Here is a 17587-nt window from a genome sequence, read left to right on the forward strand (position 1 = left end):
CTCTCAGATTTAATTTTATTCCTCAGTAATTGCTTATCATCCTGCATTCCCTCTCGTTGCATGCTAAAATGACAGTTTCAGCCATAGTCTTTTTTTTATTGTCATAAAATCATAAATTTGGACATCCTCCCTGGCCTTATCTGCACCGTTTCTGCACTAATTTGTTATAAAGACATTTCCTTGTGCTTCAAATGTTATGGGAACCTCAAGTCAGTCTTTCAACAGGCGATAACAATAACTGTATGTCTCTGGTTCAGGGAATCATATCAAATTCATGTCATGCAAAGTCAAAGCTGTTCAGGAAAGCTTTCTGAAGCAAATAGGTAACATTAGAAAAATCTCTGAATTCATTCAGCGTTCTTTTTTCATCTCATTCAGTGTTCTTCCTTGCAAAAACCTTAATTTTCAAAATACATAGTCATTACATATGTTATTATTGTACTCGAGTTATAAATGTAGGAGACAACATTCATTCATTCATTTTCTACCGCTTATCCAAACTTCTCGGGTCAAGGGGAGCCTGTGCCTATCTCAGTTGTCATCGGGCATCGAGGCAGGATACACCCTGGGCGGAGTGCCAACCCATCGCAGGGCACACACACACTCTCATTCACTCACACACTATGGACAAACCAGAGATGCCAATCAACCTACCATGCATGTCTTTGGACCAGGGGGAGGAAACCGGAGTACCCGGAGGAAAACCCCTAGGCACGGGGAGAACATGCAATCTCCACACACACAAGGCGGAGGCGGGAATTGAACCCCCAACCCTGGAGGTGTGAGGCGAACGTGCTAACCACTTAGCCACCGTGCTCCCACTTAGGAGACAACAGCTAACTTGTAAATAAATGTGTAGTAAAGCAGCACAGCAGACATTTTGTTATTTTCAAGTTTAGAACTTTCAGTTCTTTTACAAGGATCTGCTCACGTTTAGCTAACACCAGCACCTGTGCACTTTTTAAGTGCCAGTTCATTTGTAGAAACTGGAACTCTCAGGCTTTTTCCATCAGACGTTTCCTGTAGAGGTGAAGACTCCAGAGTGTCGTTTTTCGCTGCTGAAGCGAAGAGTGATTGGATATCACCTCTGACAAAGCCACAGAGCATGATGTCCATGCTAATGTGTGTTAATGGCGGTAATTGATTATCTCTGTCATTAAGGGCTTGTTGGGGCGTCAGTATTAAAATTGAAATAACACAGTTGTAAAGAAATTGGGACTATGCTTAAACATACCAGATGAAAGAAGAAATTACCCCTATAGTGTTATTATTATTCAGAGCCAATTTCACAGACACAGCTAATAACAACAAATGACCAAATTGGATTCGGAATATATTTTGGCACAGAGGACTGTCAATACATCTGAACAGTTAAATTATTCATCCTTTAAGCTAAGTTAATGAATTATGGTAGACAGCCTTCTAAATTGAACAAGAATGGTGATTTTGTAATTCCAAAAAAAAGGTAATTAGGTCTCTTTCTGGACCTAATTAGAAAAGTGATCTCAGTAAAAAGATTTCAGCAAGTGACAGCAAGAGTAATGTGCACGTAATGAAAGCAAACCATTGTGACTATATGAATAGTCTGCTTACAAAACACAGATTATACCATTTTCATGACATAAGAGTAAAATAGGCCAGCTTACCTAAATGCGGTGGTGAAAGAGTGCTGAAGATTTGGACCTCAGTAAGTTGAACTGCTACTGTACTGTGAATTTAGTTGAGAAAATATATGACACTTACTCCACAGACTCGAGTAAGACTGTATATCGCTTGCAGAAAAACTTGACTAATTACTTTCTAGGTAACTTTTTGATATGTATGTGTTGGTAAGCAGCACAAAATCAGCCAGTAACCGTTAATATTTCAGAAATCATAGAAGCAAACGAAAATTCTAATATTTTTATTTCCTGATCATATGAAGTATATTGTTTTTCACGTAGCAAAAGGACTGTTAAAGCAAAGTACTGTATCCCACACCTTCTCCTGTTCGAACGAAGCCATCGATCTAGCCTGCTGTTTTTATTTAATTCTATAAGGCTTTTACACCTGTGAGATGGTCTGCAATGAAAACACTATAATAATATAATATAATATAATATAATATAATATAATATAATATAATATAATGCCCTTTTTTCATTCTGTAATAAATGCTATTTATTTAAATATCCAGTTATAGATAAAATGTAATATCTTTTATATTACATTAGTTTGTGGTTTTACAAAACCAATGTTTTTTGATGATCATTATAAAGCCGTTGATCCATTATAAATGGTTTTGCTGGCGTGGCATACATTACATTCTCATCATTAAAACTAGGTTTAATTTCACCATATGCTGATTTTATAATGTAAGTGCACAATGGTGCCTCTTAGTGCCTAAGGAAGATTAGTGCAGATACTGATTCAAGTGCATAAATATGCTCTCTAACGTTCCACAACAACACAGAAGGTTTAAGATGTAACAGCAAGTAGAAGTTTATATATACTTGGGTGTAACAAAGAGAGCATATTATTAATGACATACACCTTACAGAACATTTATGTTCTTTTCACATATGCCAGCTTAGGAATTAGGAAATCCTAATATTTTGATCAATTGCCCAAATATCTAGTACCAGCTTGCATCCAAGCATTCCTGTAGCACTTATACTACACAGGGTCAATCCCAGGAGACTGTGGGCACAAGGTGAGAGACATCCTGGGCATGGTGACAGCACTTCACAGTCAAATCCATACCCCGGAAGAGGGAAGAGAACATGCACACACACACACACACACACACACACACACACACACACACACACACACACACACACACACACACACACACACACACACTCCTTTGTACCCTGCCTTTTAATATTCATTTCATTTTCATTCGGAGAGTTGATTGTACGCAGGATTGGTGCAGTGTGGGGTTTTCACGTGAGCGCGCGCACACACGCACACACGCACACACACACACACACACACACACACACACACACACACACACACACACACACACACACACACACACACACACACACACAGGACAAATGTGGGATTTGAACCCCAAACCCCAGATATGTGAGGCGAACGTGCTAAATATTGAGCTGTCTGCCATTTTTCTCATCATGTATTGTGTTATTTTGCTGTCCTGACTTTAATAAAGACAACATGGTTTAGGTGACAGAGATCACACCTTTAGGTTCATCTGGAGGCGCTGAATCAGGAAGTGTGTGTGTGTGTGTGTGTGTGTGTGTGTGTGTGTGTGTGTGTGTGTGTGTGTGTGTGTGTGTGTGTGTGTGTGTGTGTGTGTGTGTGTGTGTCTGACAGGAAGTCGAGCTGTTGGAGTGCACAGTGTTTACGACTGCGTCCCTTACATAGATCCTGCTTTCACTCTAAATAATTATGCGTAAATAGGAAAATAGCAACTACAACAGAAAGCTTGTAGTTCAACTGTATTTCCTCGGCACAAGTCTGTTTTGAGGTAAGCTAGTCGAACTAGCCTTTTCTGTATCCGGTATTGCTAAATGTCTAAGCTGACTAGCCAGTTATGTTTAATAGATGTTATTATCAAGAGCGATTCACTGTGTAGCAGACAGTTAATGTCCCAGCTCCGTTGGACGAGCTGTGTTAGCTATGGAAGCTGTATGAGCTGTGTTCGTTATGTTAGCTATGTTAGCTTTGTTTGCTATGTTAGCTTTGTTTGCTATGTTAGCTATGTTAGCTTTGTTTGCTATGTTAGCTGTGTTTGCTATGTTAGCTGTGTTTGCTATGTTAGCTGTGTTTGCTATGTTAGCTGTGTTTGCTATGTTAGCTTGGTTTGCTATGTAAGTTGTGTTAGCTATGTTAGATAAGTTCGCTATATAAGCTGTGTTAGCTATGTTTGCTGTGTTAGCTATGCTAGCTATGTAAGCTGTGATTGCTGTGTTAGCTGTGTAAGCTATATTAGCTATGTAGTTTTGACAGGTATGTATGTGTTTGGTAAGTTGTACACCGTATAACATGTATATTACAACACACGATGTTTATTGAACCTTGAGCTGTGTTTGTTTATTGAACCTAGAGCTACTACAGAATAAAAAAAATGACAGCATCTAATAATTTTGTCACGAATGAGTTTGTTACGTTTGAAAAGGAACCTCCTAAACTGTCAAACATAGTTTTTCTGTGTCGTTGTATACAGTTTCTTACAAGCAAACAAACAAACATGAAGAACAAGAAATATAGTTTTACGTTATATCAAATTATTAAATATAATTTTTTCAGAATTTCATGACTGTTCATTCATCTGATGGACATTTTTTAATCCTGAAACACTGATTACTTATTATTTGTGTGTATATAACATTAGAATGTGTGTGTATATGTGATATAGTGTTTAAATATGTGTATGTAATCTTATTTTACTTTTATTATACTTGACCTCGTTGCATCAGGCAGCATAAATAAAACCACTTGGTCCAAATGTATGTGCTTGAATTATAATAAACATGTTCTTTATTATTTACATAATTTAATCTTCAGCATTTTTATTTACATGGTTGAATTTTATTTATTTATTTATTTATTATATGTTATATTTCTGGCATTTTGACAAAATCAAATTTCATATCACACATTTTTATTTATTTACTTATTTTCAGTAATAAAAAAAACCAAATAATTTTTAACTTGATATTTGAATGTTTCTGGGTTGAATCTATTTAAAAGTATAATATTTTCCAGGAAGCAGAATGACTGCCATAAAACACGCCCTCCAGAGGGATATCTTTACACCCAACGATGAGCGCCTGCTCAGCATTGTCAATGTTTGCAAGGCAGGGAAGAAGAAGAAGAACTGTTTCTTGTGTGCCACGGGTAGGCAATAAAACACTTAAAGCTGTGTGCGTTCTGCGTGGATCTGATATTAGATTTTATTCACATCAGGAATGTAACTTATTCACAGAGCACAAACAGTCGTATGCAAAATTTAGGAACCTCTGACAATTTCCGTGATATTCATTTATAAATATTTGGGTGTTTGGATCAGCAATTTTATTTTGATCTGTCAAATAACTGAAGGACACTAAAGTAATATTTCAGTAGTGACATGAGGTTTATTGGATTAACAGAAAATGCGCAGTATGCATCAAAACAAAATTAGACAGGTGCATAAATTTGGGCACACTTGCCATTTTGTTGATTTGAATACCTGTAACAACTTAGCACTGATTAACTGGAACACACAATTGGTTTGGTGGCTCATTAAGCATTGAACTTTATAGTCCGGTGCATCCAATCATGAGAAAAGGTATTTAAGGCGGCCAATTGCAAGTTGTTGTTCTGTTTGTCTCTCCTCTGAAGAGTGGCAACATGGAGGCCTCAAAACAACTCTCAAATGACCGGAAAACAAAGATCATTCGTCATTATGGTTTAGGAGAAGGCTACAAAAAGTTATGGCAGAGATATAAGCTGTCAGTGTCACTGTGAGGAACATAGTGAGGAAATGGAAGACCGCAGGCACAGTTCTTGTTGAGGCCAGAAGTGGCAGTCCACGTAAAATATTGGAGAGGCGAACAAGACAACGACCCAAAACACTGCTCAAAATCTACTCTGGCATTCATGCAGAGGAACAAGTACAATGTTCTGGAACGGCCGTCCCAGTCCCCAGACCTGAATATCACTGAACATCTGTGGGGTGATTAGAAGCGGGCTGTCCATGCTCAGCAACCATCAAAACTAACTGAACTGGAGATGTTTTGTAAGGAGGAATGGTCCAAAATACATTCATCCAGAATCCAGACACTCATTACAGTCTATAGGAAGCATCTAGAGGCTGTTATTTCTGCTAAAGGAGGCTCTACTAAATATTGATGTGATTTTTCTGTTGGGGTGCTCAAATTTATGCACCTGTCTAATTTCATTTTGATGCATATTGCACATTTTCTCTTAATCCAATAAACCTCATTTCACTACTGAAATATTACTTTAGTGTCCTTCAGTTATTTGACAGATCAAAATAAAATTGCTGATCCAAACACCCAAATATTTATAAATGAAAATCATGGAAATTGTCAGGGGTACCTAAACATTTGCATACGACTTTAACGAGTCTAAACAATGGCTGCACTCGATCTGTAGCATGTCATTTCTCTCCGGTAATTGGTTAAAGCTGTTGTTCTTTTTGGTTATTAGTGACGACGGAGCGTCCCGTGCAGGTTAAAGTGGTAAAAGTGAAGAAGTCAGACAAAGGAGATTTCTATAAGAGACAGATGGCCTGGGAACTACGTGACTTGTCAGAGGTCGATGCCAAAGATGCCACTAAGGTGAGATGAAGGTGGTGGATTGTGAGGAGACAGATAGTTTTAACCGTGGACTTTTACCAATCTTAGGTTGTAAGTTTAGTTTAGTTTGCTCCTTACTTCCTTTAGTTATTGCAAGTTAATCAAGCATAATGTCCCTTTTTTGTACAACATGATGGACTTCATGACATCACAGAATTAGCACAGATTACTGCACTGTTATGCTGCACTGTTATGTTAATTTTAGCAAACGCCCTTATTCGAGCTCTGGAGTCTCAATCAAAACCACATCCTCATACTAGCTCACTAGGGCGGGAACTAAAAACACCATCATGAACATTTTTCTGAAAACCATTCATTGTATATTGTTGGCACCAAAAACGGAAAAACAAACCCGTAAATGAAGACAAAGTTCAACGAATGATTCAACTAGGACAAAATAAATGCCGCTGTTTAAATAGAGGATGAGTCGTTCTGGCTAAAAAAAACCAAATGCCTCACCCTGTAGATGAAGTGCTTGCTTATTATGTTTATTAATATTAATGATATATCATTTACATTCTTTAATAGCATAGAAACGAGTCATAATAACCATCCGCTTTTAGTCTTTCTCTGTGTTTACTCTGTTGAAACCCAGGTGTCTGTGCATTTGAGTTTTGAGGGCGTCACTCAAATGCAAATGTGATGTGTCAGGAACACACTTTGAACTTTACAGATGATCAGCAGACGAAACGATAGTGTTTCTGATTTTTCTCGTAAATCCAGCAGAAAATGTTAGTATGGTTTTGCTTCACAAACATTTACTGACAGTTGAATAATTTAAAGTGTATTTGTGTACCTTTTTAATACTAAACCTCGGCCAACTGACACACGAAGATTTGCCTAGTGAAAACGCATCTCATTTAAATAAGGGAAGGATTAGGATTGCTGTGTTATCAAGGCATTCATATCAAAATCCCACCAAGAATACAATTTTCTTTTTCTTTTTTTTTTTTTTGCTCCTCCTCTCTGAGAGGAAGATAGACGGGTGTAAATCTGGTGTAAATAATTCTTGAGTAATTACACTGCAGTGTATTACCATACACACTCATTGTTTGAGGTCATAACTGGCTGTTCTTGTCTCTCCTCTGTAGGAGAACCCAGAGTTTGACCTGCACTTTGAGAAGGTCTACCGTTGGGTGGCCAGCAGCACGGCAGAGAAGAACTCCTTCATCTCCTGCATCTGGAAGCTGAACCAGCGTTACCTGAGGAAGAAAGTGGAGTTTGTTAACGTCAGTCCCCAGCTGCTGGAAGGTAGTGCCTCACTGAAAAGTCAAGACGTAATAGCACGTGCATCGAATTCAATGAGTGTTTGGATCGTGTCATTGCCAGTACGCATGTATTTAGTCATGGAAAAAATATTCAGTATGTAACTAATAGGTGCATGTAGACTGACTGAAAATGTCTGTTGATGCAGCTGAAATGGACCTTGTTGACCTGAATAAACACTCTCTTTCTCTTTCCCTCTTCTTTTTCACTAAGTGACTTTATAATGCTTTATAACCTCTCTTCTGCACTCTTCTCCCTAAATCTCTCACTGGCCAGAGCTCCCTGAAGGTTGGTACAGTACCTGCTTTTCCTCCTTTTTTTTTTCCATTCTCCATCGCCATTCATCTATTTGTTTGTGTTTTCCCCCCTCATTGAGTTGGAGAGACATCCATGATGGTTTTTTTCTGTTCGAGTTCACCTTCATGTAGCAAAATGTTTTTATTTTGTCTGACATTGAATTTTGCACAAAGAAAGCTTTTACTGACTGTGTGTGAGAAAATATTATTTTTAATAACAGTCTACATTTCTACCCTAATACTAATTAAAATTCCACCCTATGCATTATGTGTACTGTCTAAAGAAGTAAGTGTGTGCGTGTGTGTAAGTGTGTGTGTGTAAGTGTGTGTATGTAAGTGTGTGTGTGTGTGTGTGTGTGTGTGCGTGTAAGTGTGTGTGTGTGAGTGTAAGTGTGTGTGTGTGAGTGTAAGTGTGTGTGTGTGAGTGTAAGTGTGTGTGTGTGTGTGTGTGTGTGTGTGTAAGTGTGTGTGTGTGTGTAAGTGTGTGTGTGTGTGTGTGTGTGTGTAAGTGTGTGCGCGCGTGTGTGTGAGTGTGCGCGCATGTGTGTGAGTGTGCGCGTGTGTGTGTGAGTGTGCGCGTGTGTGTGTGAGTGTGTGCGTGTGTGAGTGTGCGCGGGTGTGTGTGTAATTACAGTTTACTTGTAGATATCTTGTATCATCTCCATCTGTCCATCTTTCTCAGAGTCAGTCCCTAGTGGTGAGAGTCAGAGTGTTGCCGGCGGCGATGAAGACGCTCTGGATGACTACCAAGAACTGAACACTCGGGAGGAGCAGGACATCGAGAACATGATGGAGGTGTGCGAATACGCCATCTCTAACGCCGAGGCCTTTGCTGATAAACTTTCCCGAGAGCTGCAGGTCCTGGACGGGGTGAGTACCTGTAGGCCGTTTATAAAAAAAACGAAAGAAAAATCCTGTTCAATCTTTGTGGTTAAATGTTTCCCTACTTGTCCAGGCAAACATCCAGTCAATCATGGCATCAGAGAAGCAGGTGAACATCCTGATGCAGCTGCTGGACGAGGCGTTGTCCGAGGTGGACGCCATCGAGGGAAAGCTGCTGAGCTACGAGGAAATGCTGCAGAGCGTCAAGGAGCAGATGGATCAGATTTCCCAGAGCAACCGTCTCATTCAGATCAGCAAAACCAACAACGGACAGCTGCTTGACGAGATCCAGTTTCTAGTGGTGAGGAACCATGGATGGATGAATGGATGATGGTGTAAAGACACTGTTGTCGTCTTTGCAGTCAAATCACAGTGCAACACTGTGAAGATCAGTACATTTATCAGACATACTGTATAGAGACAAATTCTGAATCCAACACAGTACAACTGAAACACTAGATTATTTAAATCATGCCGCATAGAAGTCAGCAGTCAGTCTGAGCAAGTCGAAAGACATCGTCTGTGACTTTTTTGTCCTTACAGAACTATATGGATCTGTCTAAAGGGCACATCCGAGCTCTACAGGAGGGAGACTTGTCTTCTCCTAAAGGTATCGAGGCCTGCATCAATGCCTCCGAGGCTCTGCTGCAGTGTATGAACGTAGCACTCCGACCAGGTGCGTGTGAGAAGCGTCCGCAGTACGACATAGACGAGTATCGCATTTTGGGGGAATAAATAAATAAATAAATAAATATCGTCAAAGCAATAGGCAGAGTTATTGTGGGTGAGCATATATAACATGTAACATTGAAGGATTTAAACCCTGCAATGACTGTGTGTGTGTGTGTGTGTGTGTGTGTGTGTGTGTGTGTGTGTGTGTGTGTGTGTGTCAGGTCATGATAGCCTGTGGGCCGTGAAGCAGCAGCAGAGCCTGTTTGCTGATCTCAGAGACAATTTTGCTCGTCGCCTCACAAACCACCTGAACAATGTGTTTGTGCACCAGGTAACGGTCCATGTGCACACGTCTTTTAAACCTTTCGCTTAATTAATCCCTGTTCATTTTCTCTTTCTCTCTCTCTCTCTCTCTCTCTCTCTCTCTCTCTCTCTCTCTCTCTCTCTCTCTCTCTCTCTCCCCCAGCCTTTGACTGTGTTTCTATTCTGATTTATCTTCTTCCTTCTGTGACCAGTCTGCTGCTATTCTGAACTGTTCTGTCTCTCTGTGCCATCTCGCTTCACTCTTAGTTCAACCACTTCAGTCACTTCAAAATGACCATTCCTCAGTTCTATAGGTCGTCCTGTCTGTCACTCCCCGTGAGTACACGTTCCCCCCGTCTGTCCTGCCCACTCTAACCGAACTTGTGTGATCTTCACTGCCTCCACTAACATCCATCGAATGCCCTTGCTTCCACAGAAGCATGTGTGTGGTGTCTAATCCTTCTCAGGATGTCTACAAGCCCATGACCTCACCAGTACCACCTGCAGGCTCTGTCTGTATTTAACATTCTCTCACACACCACCTAGATATGTGGAGGAAAAAAAAAAAGCACTGCATTGTTTCGGTCGATGGGAACCGCCTTTTTTTTGCTTCCTGGTTATGTGGAGTGAAATACTTTTTGGAGTATTTTAAAAAGAAAAAGATGCATGCTATAAATGTGGGCCATATTCAGAGTCGGTGATTTCGCCAACTTGGGTTCAGAATATACACAGAGAAAGAACTACAAACAGTTTCATTCAATTCAAGTGCCCGAGCCGAGGGTCTGAAATATCTATTTACAAGATATAGTTTGGTCAGTTTTGGTTATCTTGAATCAACAGTGTAATACAGTGTGTTAGTATTAAACCCCCCCTGCACACACACACACACACACACAATGCACGAGCACACTGTACATTTTCATGTTAATAAACATTGCCTTACTTTCTTTGCGAGCTGAAATTCGACCGCCAGCTCCCACACGCACGACAGACACTTTGTTGGAATCGCAGTCCTCGTACACGGCTCTAATTTGACCAAGTAAAAAAAAGGTCATCCTGCTCAGGCATCAAGTCCAAGCAGTGATTCATTTTGAGGTCAGAATACTAATCAAGCGATTTCGTTATTAACTCCCGCTTCACTCAACTCTGAGTACGGCCCTGTAGCTGCCCGACGTGAAGTAGAGATGGAGGTTAGTGCGGGGGGAGAGAGGCAGAAAGCACGGCGTTCCATTTAAGAGAGTTAAGCATGCTTCCTAGTGTCAGGAGAATAGCTCTGATTCCCTTACAGGGATGAAAGGCTGACTGGAAGCGAATGTTAGTTCAGACTAACCGTCTGTGTTGGATCATCCCTGTAGGTTTGCCTGTTGTCACTACCGGGTTATTTCTTACAGTGACGTCTTCAGAAGCTGTTTTACAGCATATACAGCTCTGCTTAGAGGTGCTTATACGACGCAGTTCTGTTTTTTTTTTTTTAACCATGGTATGCGTCCGTATGTGTGTAGGGTCACGATCAGAGCTCGGCGCTGTCTCAGCACACAGCAGAGCTGACCCTGCCTAAACACAGCCCACTACACAGAGACCTGCTCAGATACGCAAAACTGATGGAGTGGCTGAAGAACACACAGAGAGAGAAGTACGAAGGCCTGTCCAGGGTGAGCATTTCTTTCTCACATGCATCTCCACCAAACATCATCATCATCATCATCATCATCCTAGGCAACAAAGCATCTCCTGTCTCTACTGTGTCTTCTTGAACATAGACCTACGTGGACTACATGACTCGGCTGTACGAGAGAGAAATCAAAGACTTCTTCGAGGTCGCGAAAATCAAAATGGCAGGAACCACCAAAGAAGGGAAGGGAAAGTTTGGTAAGAATCGTGTCTCTTTTTAAGTGCTTAGTTGTATATTTCCCTCATTATGCAGATTCTACATTGTGCTCAATGTTTGTCCTGTGTTTGCACCGGCCTTTTGCTTGTACTTGTGCATTTGTCTGACTCTAATGTGATCTAGAAGGTAGAGTTGTCATTGCTTGCTCTAATGTTGCTCTTAACGAAACAAACACACTTTAGTTCGTTGACGTCAGAGGCGTCTGGCATCAGACCGGACAGACGATCTGAATTGCTAACGGCTCATTATGAGTCTCAGAGTAAACACTCGGGAGGTTAAACTGTCTGGTGTGTCTCAAAATAGCTAAAATCACAACTTTTTAACGTCTCATCATCATCATACCGCATTATTTATGCACATGTTGTAATCCAGTGATTTTATCCACTCAGTAGAAGGTCAAAGTGCAAGTTCAGGTTCATTATAATTCTGAATATTGTTTGAATTTAGGGCTGATTAATGGGATTGTTTTTAAAATATATACATTAGCAACAATATTTACTTAAATATATTTCAGTCAACCAAATTTAGCAGCTATGTGTCATACTGTACCTCCAATGGACACCCTGGTTTGTTCAGAAAAAAAGAACACCACATATCTAAAAGATTCTGCATTAGTTTAGTTTGCAGTCTCTGTGTCGTGTGCAACATCTTAGGCGTGCAGAATCAAACCGATTCTGTCAGAGCCGGAAAATCTCGTTCATAAGCATGATTCGAGCACATCATGCAGTTTCTCACAAGTATAATGATTACAAATTAAAATCGTGTTCTGTCATGAGTGTAACAGAATTGTGTAAACTAAAATGTTTTTATACTTTTTTCTTTTTTATTACTGTAACATGCAACATGACTCATAGCTCGGTCCATCGAATAAATAATCACTATCTACTACCTACTTTTAACTATTATAATTAGTTAGTTAGTTAAACTATACGAAATGCTGCACTAATATCTATATAGTGATAAAAGACACTCAGGACTCGAAAGCTTTATAACAAGCGTTATAATTCTCAGTACAACGCTATCAGACGGACGAAACTCGACTTCTCGGTTGCGCGGGAAACAAAACGGCGTAGAATTTTGTTTTCGAGCAAAGTCGACTTAGGATAGATACAGCAGAACATGTCATGGTGTATATCTCTGACCTCATGTCTAACCGCTAACCCCTGAATGTCCCACTGCATGTCATGAGCCTAACGTGTCTCTGTCTCTGATGCCTGCCTTTCTAACTGGCCTGCAGCCACGCTTCCTCGGAAAGAGAGCGCTCTCAAACAGGAGACAGAAAGTAAGTACCACGCAGCATCTTTCAACGCTTCATTTTCTCAAAATGCCACAATGCACCTCATGCCATTTGTTTTCCCCTCTCTAAATAAACCCTTCACCTTCTATTCAGCCAATATGCATTAGATATCTTATTTTAGCTATAGGTTTCTGCACTAGTGTGCAGAATAATTTAGCCACACACACACACATACATACACCTTTTTTATCATGTCACTCTCAACAGCTCATGCTTGTCATTCATGTTGCATATGTATCTTTTGCTAGATGTTTGTTTGCAGAGCTTCACAAAATGTCTTTGACGGTCAGGCGGACCTCGAAGGTTTTGTTTGTTACGTTTAGCTTTTTGTATTGCCATTTCACTTTCGAAGGATTTGTTTGTTTTAGTGAACCGTGAGCACATGGAGGCTGTTTTCTGCATTATTCCTGTCTAATATACTGAATTTTAGCATGAGGCGTAGACAAGTTAATAGAGTAAATATATGTGATTAGACGTTATAGGTCGCTGTTTGTGATCAGTTGTAGTTCTTGTGCTTTGTCAGTGGGAGTGTGTACGTCTCTCTCTCTCTCTCTCTCTCCGTATTGTGTCTCTCTGAGTGTCTGTATTCTCTGGGACTCTCTCAGGTCTTCATGCGAGTTCAGGGAAGCTCACTGGCTCCACCTCCAGTCTCAACAAGTTGGCTGTCAGCAGTTCCAACAGCCGTCGTTCACAGTCCTCGTCTTTGCTGGACATGGGCAATATGTCAGCCTCTGACCTGGACGTGGCCGACAGGACCAAGTTTGACAAGGTAAGGACGGAAAGTCCATTACAGCTGTTATGTTAATCGTGTCATTCATGTATTCATCGATGGAGAATTAAAAGCACCGTTGCACGTCGCTCTGGATAAGGCCGTAAATGTAAATCCAGATAAATCTGAATACGCTCTATGTTTCGGTCTTGTTTCCATGATGAGGAGGGCTATTTCGGTCTTGTGACTTCTCAAATTCAATTAAAATCAAACAACTTCGTAGTTTTTCCCGCAGCAACAATTCCATCTCTTCATCTGTCCATTTTGGAAAGTTTTTCCTTAATGTTGCTGCATCAATTCAGAGTCATAAAGTAGGCCAGTGTAGATTTAGGTGGATAAATGTGGACGTTGCCGTCTTCTGCGTTAAGGTTTGGATAAAAATCTTTTGTACCACAGCGCTGTTGAATTCCTAAATCTAATTGGTCAGAAGAAGAAAAAAAAACAGTAGAACCATGATCCTCTTCAAATTAGCTTTGGACTGTTTAGAATACTTTATTGTATTGATCTGAACATGTTGGTGTTTAAGATGGAATTGTAATCGTCTGCTGTTTGTGCATGTAGATATTCGAGCAGGTCCTCAGTGAGTTGGAGCCTCTGTGTCTCGCTGAACAGGATTTCATCAGCAAGTTCTTCAAACTGCAGCAGCAGTCAGGATCAGCTCAGGTGAGTGTGTGTGTGTGTGTGTGTGTGTGTGTGTGTGTGTGTGTGTGTGTGTGTGTGTGACTGTGTGACTGTGTGTGAGTGACTGTGTGTGAGTGTGTGTGAGAGTGTGTGTGTGTGTGAGTGAGTGTGTGTGTGTGCGTGCGTGTGTGTGTGAGAGAGAAGTGACAGAGAGAGAGGGTGTTTGTGTGTGTGAGTGTGAGTTTTAGTGAGGTTAAGCTACATACAGTATTACTCTGGATGATGTTTAGGGAGAAACCACAGATGACTTGGATGGAGCGCTGCAGTCCAGACCGGCCAGTGAACACAGACACTCCATATCATCAGAGTAAGTGAGCACTTGTATCTCTTCAATCATACATACTTCACATAATTTTCCCATAAAGACATACTTGTCATTGTTGTCTTTCTGTCGTCCAGCTTAATACTCGTGTGTGTGTTTGACTCTTTGGCTTCTTTAAACATTCATGTAAAATTCTTCATCATCTACCTTTGCTTCTCTCTCTCTCTCTCTCTCTCTCTCCCTACCTCCATCTCTATCTCCCTCTGTCTCTGTCTTTCTCTCTCTCTCTCTCTCGTCTCTTTCTCTCTCAGTAAGGACATGGTGCGACAGATGATGAATAAGATCTTTCACAGCATCGAGACGGAATTAAACAGTCTGATCGCTCTGGGCGATAAAATCGACAGCTTCAACTCGCTCTACATGCTGGTGAAGATGAGCCATCACGTGTGGACGGCCGAGAACGTGGACCCTGCGTCCTTCCTCAGCACCACGCTGGGCAACGTGCTGGTCACCGTAAAGAGGAACTTCGACAAGTGTATTGTGAGTCAAAGGTCACAGGCAGCTTAGAAAGCTAACGATGCTACAGATACATTTAAATGCGATTTAAACTGGAATAGTTATAATATATAGATCAAAATAACGTCTCTCTACTTATGCCAGAAAATAGTTATATTTCTCTCATAACTGTTGCTAAGATGAGTTTTAAATAATAATAATAATAATAATGAAGATAATGTAGTGTATATTGTCTATAAGTCTATATTTTTCCCCTAAGTCTGGACAAATCAGGCAGATGGAGGAGGTAAAGATCTCTAAGAAGAGTAAAGTTGGGATCTTGCCCTTCGTCAGAGTCTTTGAGGATTTTGCGGAATTGGCTGAGACCATTTTCCGTAACGCAGAGCGACGAGGTGACCTGGATAAAGCGTATGTCAAGCTCATCAGAGCCGTCTTCATGAACGGTGAGACTCACAGCTCAGTCATATTATTCAGCATTGTTTAATGAATATATAAATTTGATAGATCTGTGAGACGGCACAAAAATCCCTTGGCCATGAAAGCGATTTACGGTAGTCTGTATGATTGCTCTAATTGGACATCTGTACATCATTCAGACAAATATTAAGACTCACCGTGTGTGTGCAGTGGAGAAAGTCGCCAATGAGAGTCAGAAAACCCCTCGTGATGTCGTTATGATGGAGAACTTCCACCACATATTCTCCACTCTGTCGCGCCTCAAGATCTCATGTCTGGAGACGGAGAGGAAGGAGGCCAAGCAGAAATACACAGACCATCTTCAGTATTATGTTATTAACTCTCTGGGCCAGCCTTTGGAAAAGCTCAACGTAAGAAGCCATGATTTACAGAACTGATTCTTTCTAAACCACTAAAATGACCTTTTGAATCAAAGCTTTTAAGAGCTGGAATAATCAGTGTGGTCTCAGTTGTACTGAACTTTTCTTTTGTCTGTAAATGTTAGAGCAAGAAAAGAAACTTAGAAGTACTGTACATGTATTCAGTGTGTGCGTGTGTGTGTGTGTGTATACCTACTGTAGCACTTCTTTGAGGGAGTGGAGGCACGTGTGGCTCAGGGGGTGAGGGAAGAGGAGGTAAGCTACCAGCTGGCTTTCAACAAACAGGAGCTGAGGAAGGTGATTAAAGAATACCCTGGAAAAGAGGTGAAGAAGGGCCTGGACAATCTCTATAAGAAAGTGGACAAGCATCTGTGTGAGGACGAAAGCCTTCTACAAGTGAGTGATCCAGTTCTGTTTGTATATGTTGTATATTTTCTGATGAGGATTTTTATTATTGGTAGAAGTAATTATTAATATTCTTATAAAATAGAATAGTAATAATTTGAGTAATAGTGCGCACACAGAGTAGAAGTGATGGCCGTCTGTGTCTGGGAACACCCGGATCTTGTTCATTGTTAACATTTGGTAGTCAAGACTAAAATTTCACAATTACATCCGATATCTCAGTCAATTTTTATTTTGTGCATTTTCAAGGCAACATTATAAAACCTTATTGTACCGGGTTCAACAGATTCAATGCACATTTTGGTTTAAACCAAAAATATCCAAGATGCGAAATCAATAACACATCATGAACAGTGTTGCCATGGTGAGGAGGTCAGATAACATCATGCCGCAGACACCGGAAGGGAGGCGTAATTCCACTATTCATAAATTGCTGTTTGCAACCTAAATGTAGAAATATGCAGCAGCTTTGTGATCGGGTGAAGATTGATGGAGTTCGGGACAGAAAACAAACCACTGATGTGTTTTATTCTGACTAGGTGGTGTGGCACTCCATGCAGGATGAGTTCATCCGGCAGTATAAACACTTCGAGGGGCTGATAAACCGCTGCTACCCCGGCTCAGGCATCACCATGGACTTTACCATACAGGATATGCTGGAGTACTTCTCTAGTATCGCCCAGTCCCACTAGAAGTGAAAAAATTGAGGGGTGTGAGAGAGAGAGAGAGAGAGTGTGAGTGAGTGAGTGAGTGAGTGAGTGAGTGTTTGTTTGTTTGTTTGTTGTGGGATCCATATATGCAGTGCGTCCTAATCTGCGTACATATATTAAAACACTAAAAGCAGTTTTGTCAAGTTCAAGTCTCCGATTAAGTCACAGGATAAAAGAACACTGGACTGGACCCTCTTTATAAATGTGTAATATATAAGTGGATGCAACAATGAATTAAAATGACTGAATTTGCACACACACACACACACATCCCTTTTAACTCCACATTAAATCTGTGTTAATTTCCATAACTGTTAATGTTAAGTAATAAAAAAAATCTCCACATGTAGTTCTGTATTATTGTGTGTGTGCGCGCGTGTGTGTAAATCTGTATGTATATTTTATTGGGAAATGATTTAAATATTGGCTTCATTTTTCTGTTAAGATTGAGAGAATAACCACGGTCATGAGAATTAACAGTGCATTA

General features: G+C 40.5%; 1 protein-coding gene across 7 annotated transcripts; it reads left to right on the forward strand.

Moving 5' to 3' along the window:
- Window positions 1–3278: 3278 nt before the first annotated feature.
- Window positions 3279–17449, forward strand: exoc1 (exocyst complex component 1). Of its 7 annotated transcripts, XM_047801474.1 has the most exons (21): window positions 3287–3478; window positions 4720–4851; window positions 6169–6299; window positions 7409–7568; window positions 7860–7871; window positions 8562–8749; window positions 8835–9062; window positions 9305–9437; window positions 9655–9764; window positions 10004–10072; window positions 11239–11388; window positions 11497–11605; window positions 12862–12906; window positions 13527–13690; window positions 14252–14353; window positions 14602–14678; window positions 14945–15173; window positions 15409–15592; window positions 15777–15976; window positions 16187–16381; window positions 16930–17449. In XM_047801474.1, exons 2-21 carry the CDS (start codon window positions 4728–4730, stop codon window positions 17080–17082), a joined length of 2763 nt encoding a protein of 920 aa, XP_047657430.1. In that variant the 5' UTR covers window positions 3287–3478; window positions 4720–4727; the 3' UTR covers window positions 17083–17449. The 7 variants fall into 7 exon arrangements, with proteins under 7 accessions (XP_047657435.1, XP_047657430.1, XP_047657432.1 ...); XM_047801476.1 differs by lacking the exon at window positions 12862–12906; XM_047801475.1 differs by lacking the exon at window positions 7860–7871 and having other exon boundaries at window positions 3288–3478.
- Window positions 17450–17587: the final 138 nt, after the last annotated feature.

The sequence above is a fragment of the Tachysurus fulvidraco genome, chromosome 16 (genome assembly GCF_022655615.1).
Source record: "Tachysurus fulvidraco isolate hzauxx_2018 chromosome 16, HZAU_PFXX_2.0, whole genome shotgun sequence".
NCBI lineage: Eukaryota > Metazoa > Chordata > Actinopteri > Siluriformes > Bagridae > Tachysurus > Tachysurus fulvidraco.

What these genes read in the sequence shown, in the direction of transcription:
- exoc1 (XM_047801474.1), top strand. Translation starts at nt 4,728, where the DNA reads ATGACTGCCATAAAACACGCCCTCCAGAGGGATATCTTTACACCCAAC. An exon ending in GAACGTAGCACTCCGACCAG is followed by an intron (nt 9,438 to 9,654) that starts GTGCGTGTGAGA and finishes TGTGTGTGTCAG; the next exon opens with GTCATGATAGCCTGTGGGCC. An exon ending in AGACACTCCATATCATCAGA is followed by an intron (nt 14,679 to 14,944) that starts GTAAGTGAGCAC and finishes TTTCTCTCTCAG; the next exon opens with TAAGGACATGGTGCGACAGA.